General features: G+C 36.0%; 1 protein-coding gene across 1 annotated transcript; it reads right to left on the bottom strand.

The window, feature by feature from the left end:
* Positions 1-1,989: 1,989 nt before the first annotated feature.
* On the bottom strand, positions 1,990-8,961 carry LOC114298151 (laccase-14). Its single transcript, XM_082874367.1, has 6 exons — positions 7,622-8,961; positions 4,928-5,079; positions 3,995-4,239; positions 3,617-3,745; positions 2,561-3,499; positions 1,990-2,390 (listed from the first exon to the last, which is right to left on the bottom strand). The coding sequence occupies exons 1-6, from the start codon at positions 7,829-7,831 to the stop codon at positions 2,260-2,262; spliced, it is 1,806 nt and encodes a 601-aa protein (XP_082730493.1). The 5' UTR covers positions 7,832-8,961; the 3' UTR covers positions 1,990-2,259.
* Positions 8,962-9,372: the final 411 nt, after the last annotated feature.

Genomic DNA, 9,372 nt, shown 5'->3' with positions numbered 1-9,372 from the left:
TTTTTTGGGCCGGCTGGCCGCCGCCTTTGGCTATGGCGGTCGGCTGGCCTAGCTCGCTTTTCCCTTTGTTTTGTTAGTTTGTCTTTTCAATAATATTGAGTCCCCCGGTTCTACCCACCTAGGTGTGTTTCGTTGCTGCGGGAGAGTTTGGTGTGTTTTTGTTTTGTCTTCAGTTTGTCCTCATGTGTTTCAACCTTGCCGTAATATCTGATTCAGCAGGGAGGTATTTCACTCGAGCGCTCTTTGGCGAGTAGGAGTTTGAGGGGTGCGCTTTTTGGGTGGAAACAAGGGTATCGTAGGCGTTCCAGTTTCTGTCCGGTTGTCACCCGAGCGCTCCTCCTCGAGTGAGAGTTTGAGGGGTGAAGTTCTACCATTTGTTTGGAGGTGTCCCAGCGGGTGGTCGATGTTCGGTGGGTGTGCGGATCCGCGGCGTGAGATTGAAGACCTGTTGGTTATGGAGTTTGGCAGAGGGTATTGGGTGTGAGTTAGAAGATGATGAGAGGAGAAGTAGCAGCATGGAGTGGGCACTGGGCGTTTGGCAGAGGGTATTGGGTGGCGTGAGATTGAAGACTTGTTGGTTATGGAGTGTGGCAGAGGGTATTGGGTGTGAGATTGAAGATAAGGAGAGGAGTAGTAGTAGCTTGGAGTGGGCATTGGGAGTTTGGCAAAGGGTATTGGGTGTGAGATAGAAGTTGAGGAGAGGAGTAGCAGCAGCATGGAGTGGGCATTGGGAGTTTGGCAGAGGAGGTGTAGTCTTCCCGGTGGTGGCGTTGGTGTTTTTCTTGGACGGAGTGGGGTGTTGACGCAGCAGAGGCATGGGGAGTTGATGCAGCAGAGGCGTGAGGCATGGGGAGCTGTAGCAGCAGAGACGTGGTCTTGGCAGAGGCGTGGGTTGCTGATTGGACGTTGGTTTGAATTTGAATTTTCTAGTTAGAGCCGTGGGCTGTTGTGGGGCTTAGTTAGTTGTTTTTTTTTTCTTTCTAGTTTGGTTTGGGTGCTTTTGTGGGTTTTTGTGGGGATTCATATTTTTTATTTTCTAGTTAAGTTTTTCTTAACTTTTTAATTAAAAAATCGAGAGGCTTAGGGGTTGGTTGTTTGGATGCGAGTAGCAATAGTAAGGATATTTTTATACTTCTGAATTTCTCTCGATGCATCTCATTTTCCTGTACTTTTAATTTCATGCTGTTAAATGAAATTTTTATTTGCCGATCAAAAAAAATATATATATAATTGGAACGGTTTTATTTAGGATGATATTATTTGTACTCACTTTCTTTTATTGATATTGTATTATATTTTCATTAATAAAATTTCTTTTTGTTAATAAAAAAAATACATAATAATAAAATTCATAGAAGAGGAAAAAAAAATTAAAAATGGAGTCCCAAAATGGTGAAAATGTGCAGAGAACTAATTCGAATGTTATGTGCACGAAGAATGCTTGTATTAGGGATTTGGTGTTGCATTGTACCTTAGACCCTGTAATTAATTCAAAATATTAATGCACATCTTTTTCATTTTCTTTTTTTGGATTTTTTTTTTCAGACTATTTTCTCAATTTAATGTCACTCTATTTTTTGGTATTCGATTGCTGGTAGTAAAGGAATAAGTACGTACAAGTTAGCCTTTTGTGCACACGGGCCAACCACTTTATTTGTTTTTTTTTTTTTTTTTTTTTTTTACGGTTCTTACTTTATTTTATTTTATTGGTTATATGGTGAGTATGTGAGTAATATTAAATATGTTGATAGAGAAGGATATAGTACTATTGACATATTTCGGTGCTAATATAGTTGACATGTGTCGTTATGATACTTTCTACACTTCTCTCTCTTTATGGATGGTATATTTGTACTCGTACATTTTTATTTCATTAATAAAGTTTTTTTCTTTTGTTGATATAAAAAAAATAAAACTGTTCACACTGAAAATTGAAAGAAACATACCACAAATATGGTGAAAACAACATTAGACATGAATACAACCACATAATACAAAGAAATACATTTTATAACAACATTCTTAACATGAATCACACCAACCATTCTGCAAATCACATGAATACAATACCTCTAGCCATCTTGTTTAATGGTAACTAGACTATTTAACAAGCAACCACCCTAGTCCTCCTTATTTTTAATGGTTTTATTCAAACTGGAGCACCGTACAGAAAAGAAAATCTTTAACAATGTTGACTCAGCTCGAGCCAAATTGCATCCGACGTTCCTTCCATCCCATCATACATGTATTAGCTCAAAATTAGCAAGGATTCAAGTAAGCAGGGGGATCTAGCATACTTGTTTCGCTGGTGGTGCCATTCTTCACAATTAACACTGTATCCATACCCCAGCTAGAATGTCTTTCCAAATGACAGTGCATGAACCACACTCCTATAATAAAATTCAATATTGTATTAGTAATTTTTCCCCCTTACTGCATTAAATAATCCAATGCTGAGAATTTTTCCATCTTTAGCAGCCCACTAATTAGATCAACTCAAATAATAAGATTATCAAAGAAGACATGGAAATGCTAAAGACACCTTATGAAACAAACATACCTGGATTATCAGCTCTAAATCTGATGGCAGCCCATCCATTTGTAGGGACCCCAACAGTGTTTACCTCTGGTGGATCAACCAGATTGTACCCTGTAGGGTCAGTTTCATTGTTAAAGTTTCCAAAACCAAAACCAACAAAATAAAAGCTGTAACCATGCAAATGCATCGGATGATTCTCTGCTGCATTCATCACATTAGTTGTTTGGAACACCATCTCCACAGTAGAATTGAACTCCACAACCTTAACCTTAGTCGCATTTAGCGGTGTCAAATAGTCATCAGACACATTGTTTGCCGTAAAATCGAAAAAATAAGGTGGTTGACTCGGAAAATCTTTGGTAAAAATCCCTTGAAGTTGGTTATGGTATGCTAGTAATACATCAACCTCTGGGGTCACAAAACTTATATTGTTCAAGCTTGCTGCTAGCCTATCACCATTGGGTCCATCACAAGAACTGTTGACACAAGGAAGTGTGTTCACTGAAATAGTTATATAGAGTTTTGTATCAACTGTTTGTGGGACATCAACTGGGTGCTCCTTGCTGTTTAAGGCCTTCATTTGACGGGTAAAATTCGTTACAGCGTCAATATCAGTATAATTAGGAAGGATAGGAAATGCAGGTGTTGATGGTGCTGTATAGTTTCCACTGTATTGAACTATTGCAGTTGTGGTGGTATTATCATAGGTAAGTCCTGCATATGCTCTTGCAGCCATATAATATTCACTTGGGGTCTGATTCGCAGTGATCAACACATCCATGGTTTGTCCAGGGGTTATCATGATATAGTCGGTATTTATAGGTTTGATGTAGGCACCATCCATTCCAACAACTGTCAGATTGTGTTGAGCTACCATAAAGAACATTTCTTCGTTCATAATTGAATTGATGATACGAAGAAGATAAGTCTTTCCATAATCAACCAATATTCTGAATGTTCCTGCGACATATGGATCGGGTTACATACGTAAAGTCCAAAACTAGTACCAGTGCAACTTGAAATTTTAAACAACGAAAACAACCATAATTGGGATTCTGTTGTTGTGTATGTATATACCTGGCTTGGAACAATTGTACAAATCTCCAGGCTGGCCATTGATGGTGAAAGCATCTGACTGGTTGGGTTCGGCTCCACTTTCAAGTGCGGATTGAATTAACTCCATCACATCTCCCTTAAACCATGATGCTAAAATAGCAAAAGTAGAGTAATATGTAATTTATAATCTAAACATGCAGGATAAATGATAAATTAACATGGAAGGCTTTGAAGCTAGATGAATCATTAACTGATTATAATTATGTCACCAAAGACCATAAAACATCAAAATTAGGGATAATTAGACAACATTACTAAAGTTCATGGAGAGTGTAAATTCCTATTAATACACAAGTTTTTGTGTGCATATTTGTGTGTGTGTGAGCGAGAGAGACATACCCAAAACAATGGGAAACTCTTCAGAAGGCTTAGAATATGGGTAAGTGGTTCCATTTGCAGGGTAGACAATGATGGGACCATGAACAGTGGCTCGAGACCAGTCACTGTGGGCATGCCACCAAAGGGTACCTTCCTCAGTCGAGAATATTATCTCATAGCTGAAATTCGCTCCTGGTTGGATAGGGCATTGTGTGATATACTCCGGACCATCTGACCATGGATTTCTTGGCTGCTTTACTCCATGCCTATCACAACATGATATTGTCAAACACAAATTTAGTTTTTCTTTTACTAACATTGAAGTCAAGAAACTAGGTGCTGGTTTGGTAAATGATTTTTAATAGCAATTTTGCCTTTTAGGACTTGTTTTTTCTAAAAAAATTGATGTATTCAAAAATGTCAAAAATAATATAAATATATGTTTAAATTCTTGTAGACTAAAACGACCTGAAAAATTAAACGACAAATTTAATAATTAAAAAAAATCTCAAAAAACAAAAAACAAAAATTATAAAATATGAGTTTTTAGCACCTGCCAAATTGAAGTTGGTTCTGTTAAAAAGTAGTTTTTTTTTACACAATTGTTAACTAATAAGTTCAAAGAAAACTACCTAAATATTTGTTTGATGGTTTGGAAATTGTACAATAGTCAAAAAGTTAAAAAATTGCTAACAAATTTAAAAAGCTAAAAACTATATAAAAAGTTTAAAAAAAAAAAATCTTTATTTTTTGGACCTTTTTTTTTTATAAAAGTCAAAAAATATTCAAAACATTATATTTTTTTAACCTCATATTTTAGTCAAAAAGCCTAAAAAATTACTAAAATAATTTATTTTCCAACCAACCCTTAAATAGCCAAAAATAAAATAAACTAAAATGTGCATCTGTGTGCACTTGTTTATGAGAGAGAGAGAGAGAGAGAGAGAGAGATACCAATGAATCGTGACATTGTACTTCCCTTGATTTTGAACATTCACAATCAACTTTTCACCCCTGTGGACGTGCAAAGTAGGTCCTGGAAAAGATCCATTGACTGTCAAGATATTCTTCGAGCTACATAACCTTGTATAGTTTGTTTCTTCGAGCTGCAAAAGAAAATTGATGCAAGTTAAATTAGATCTGCAATTGAATTTTTTTTTAAAAATATGAATTATTTTTTATGATTTTGAAAATTACAAATATCCACTTGTTATAATTTTTTATTTTACAGGATTAATAGAAAAAATTAAATTCCTAACCACTCTTCAACGCAACAATAAAATTATTAGAATTGTTAATTAAAATATATTTATCATATTATTACAAATTGTTAATTAAATTTATGATTTATTAATAAAATACGTCATTTTTTATGCGATTAGAAATTTAAAAGAATTAGATATAATTTTTAAAACTATAAGGAATAATCTGTATTTTAAATAAATTTAAAAGTTGTATTTGTATTTTATTCAAAATAAAAAGCAGTGACATTTGACTGGTTTTTGTATGGTTTGTCTATTGGATGGAAGCTTGGAGTGCTAGGTATATAGATTAAACGAAATGCAAACTCGAGGGTAGACTAAGGGCAAGTTTGGTAATATATTATTTTAGTAAAAAAATTAAAAGAATTAAAATTAAAAATCAACTCTCTCCTCTGTTTTTTTTTTCTTTTCTTTTCTTTTTTTTTTTTTTGTTTGCACTTATTTTTGTAAAAAATTAAAAAATCAGTTAAAATAGATAGTTAGTTTCTAATAAATTATGATTAGACATAAATACAAACTGTTTTATGTTTAATTTCGTTAAAAATAAGGACAAATATTAACAAGTGTCTCCTATACATTGTTTTAGGTGTTGTTTGGTAACACTTACGTTTTCAGTTTTCTGTTTATATTTATAAAAATTAAAAAAACTCAAATAAAAACTTGTTTGGTAAATTTTTGATTTATAAATCAGTGGTCTCAGTTTATAAATTTGGCCAAAAAATATAAACTCAAAAAATGTGTTTCCATTTTGAGTTTTTAATTTTTTTTTTTTTACCACCCAACACTAGCTACCACTCACCACCATTTTCCACCACCGTCTTCCCCCCCACCACCCACCACCCACTCCCCACCACCACCCACTTGCCGCCACCACCACCCGCCTGCCACCCACCACCCACCCCTCGCTGCGGCCACCACCATCATCACCACCACCACTCACCATCCACCATCCACTGCCATCCACTCGCCACCACCCACCACCCGCCACTACCACCCACCGCCCGCCACCTACCAACCACCACCACTCACCACCCACCTGCCACCACCATCCACCACCAGCCACCCCTTACCACTAGCCACTAGCCACCAGCCACCTGCTACCCACCCGCCACCACCACCCGCCACCCACTCGCCACCTACCTGCCACCACCACCCACTCGCTATCACCCGCCACCGTTACCCACCTACCCACTACCACTCGCCACTTACCCGCCACCACCCACCACCACCGGCCATCCGCCACCCACTTGCCACCACCGCCCACCAGCCGCCAACACCACCGTCACCCACCCACCCACCCACCATCACCATCCGCCACCCACCCGCCACCACCCACCACCACCCGCCATCCGCTACCCACCTGCCTCCACCACCCGCCACCACCACCACCACCACCACCACCACCCACTCGCTACCACCAACCACCGTCACCCACCCACCCACCCACCACCGTCACCAGCCACCCACTCGCCACCACCCACTAACACCCGCCATCCGCCACCCACCTGCCACCGCCGCCCACCACCACCCACTCGCCACCACCCACCACCTGCCATCGTCACCCACCCGCCCATCACCACCACCCATCCGCCACCACCCACCACCACCACTATCCACCACCGTCTTCCGCCGTCACTTGTCACCATTTGCCATTTCTCACTCTTTTTTATATTTTTAAATTTTTTTAAACATTTTGTCAATTAACAAACGCGTTTATAGTTTATATTTTTCTAAAAATAAACAAAAATCAATTTATACAATTTTTATAAATATAAACTGAAAACGTAAACCTTACCAAACAGACCTTAATGTTAGAATTGATGCAAAAAAGTGTGTTGAAAATGGTGAAAAAGTTAAAAAGTGTTTAAAAATGAATGAAAAATGTATTGGGTTCTAGTAGAACCATTCTACACTAATTTAATAGCAAAAAATGCATTTACGTTTTAATCTGCTAAAAATAAAAATAAAACACATGCTTAGGATATATATAAAGTTTTACAAAAATATTTTCAAAAAAGTTAATCCTTTCTTAAAAAGGTCAAAAGGCAGTAAGCTGTTTGTAATCAACTAAGAAAAATGTCATATCAACTTTTTTAACTTAAAAAAAAAAAAAAAAATAAAATAAAATAATTGAACAACTTTCCAAACTCATATATTTTTTTAGTTTTTAAAACAATTAGTTTGGAAATCCAAAAAATCTGACTTTTGTTTGTAATTGAAAAAATGTATTGTAAGATCAATCTGTAAAATAAATTTAAATCACATATTGAAAATTCTAAATAAAATTTTAAATATAATTTCTGAATTTGCAATATCTCTCCTTTTAGAAAATCAAAATAAAAAATCAACTCGCTATTGTAGGGGAGCCAATGGTGAAAGTACTCACAACCCAGTGGACAGTACGGTGGGTCTGAGCCACAGAAAGAACAGCAAACACATTCAAAACCAAAAATCCTAAAAACGCCAACTTCAAACTCATCTTCTTCGACTCCATATTTTTTTCACTACAGATCAGAATGAGACACACTTGTTTCTGGTTTAGAGTGTCGATCCACCAATGGCCCTTTTTATAGCCTTGATTTTCGGTGCACCCCATTCTTCCCACGTTTAATTTACGGGAAATTATAGACTATTACACATTCATTTACTGCAAAACAAAGTGAATATAAAAATGGAAAAGGACAAAGCTACCTACCCCAAAGCTACCCTGAGAGCTTGCGTGGCAACGTTTACAAAATACTCTTTTTATTTATCAAAAAATATATATATACATATCAAACATGTTTATATTTAATAAAAACTAACATTAAAACATGTAAATAAGTGAGAGGAGTAGCCGGAAGTGGTTGTCGGTTTCAAGGTTGGTGGAAGGAAATGGTTTCAAGCAAGAGATGGTAGTCGAAGGCGATTGTTGATTGTCGGAAATACTGGACAAAAATAATTGTTGGCCGCCAGAAATGGTTGTAAGATGTGCCAGAAATGGTTGTAAGATGTGATTTTATTGTAGAGATTGTCAGCGATAGTGATTAGATGTAATTTGCAGATAGGCAACGGGTGGTGGCAGGAGGGGGAAGAAATAAAAATTTATTTTTTAAGCTATTTAATATTTTTTGATTATAAAAATAGAAACCAAACAAGTTTTTATTTACACTTTTTAAAATTTTTGTAAAGTTAAATAGAAAATTGTAAAATTAAGGTCAACAGTTTACTGTTTTTATTTAAGAGAAATTAAACATGTATATATTTCTTTTTAGTAAAAATGAAAATAAAAAATGTATATATTTCTTTTTAGTAAAAATGAAAATAAAAAACATGTTTGGTATATGTATTTTAAAATCTAATTAAAAAATGTAAAGATATGATCGACTATAAAAAGTGGCTAACGGTAGTTGTTGATGGTAATCAGAAGTGATTGTTGGTCACTAAAGATGCTGGCTAGTGGGTGTCGATGGCCGAAGATAATGGCCGAAGATGGTGACCAAAAGTAGTTCTCGTCAGTGGGAGGTGAATAGTCATAGCTAGAGTTGTCGGTTACGGATAGCTATGGGAGGAAGTCACTGGCTACAATAGCCGATGGTGGTGATACTCGGTGTCTGAAGACTAGAGGTAGTGAAAAGAGGAATGAATGAAAAAATTTTGTTAACTAATGAAATCAACTTTTTGAAGTTACAAGAATTTAGTGAATTTTGTAAACTGTTTATAGTATTTTTAAAAAAAAAAAAAAAAAAAAACCTTGTATTAATTCAAGGATTTTTTTTTTTTTTTTTTTTTTGTTTGTGTGTGTGTAAATATAAAGATAAAATTATAGATATATAAGTGTTATCAAATAGACTATGGGTCTGTTTGGCAGAGCTGTGGGAAAGTGCTTATAGCTTATGCCTAAACAGCTTATAGCTTATAACTTTCAGCTTAAGCTGATTTCTAACTTATTCTTAAAGCATCTCCTGCCCCACTCAAAGAATAAGCTGATTTCTGACTTCCACAAAGCTATAAGTTATAAGCTATAAGTTAAACCAAACACATCAAAATAGTTTAAATTAAGCTGAAAGCTGAAATAAGCTGTAAATAATTTCTGCCAAACAGGCACTATAAATGTTACCAAACGATCTCTTAGTGCTCTAGAATACAAATAATAAA

Source organism: Camellia sinensis, chromosome 6 (genome assembly GCF_055761805.1).
Source record: "Camellia sinensis isolate YWXY chromosome 6, ASM5576180v1, whole genome shotgun sequence".
NCBI lineage: Eukaryota > Viridiplantae > Streptophyta > Magnoliopsida > Ericales > Theaceae > Camellia > Camellia sinensis.
Note: the sequence above shows the minus strand (reverse complement) of the source record. Positions and strands in the feature narration are given on the sequence as shown.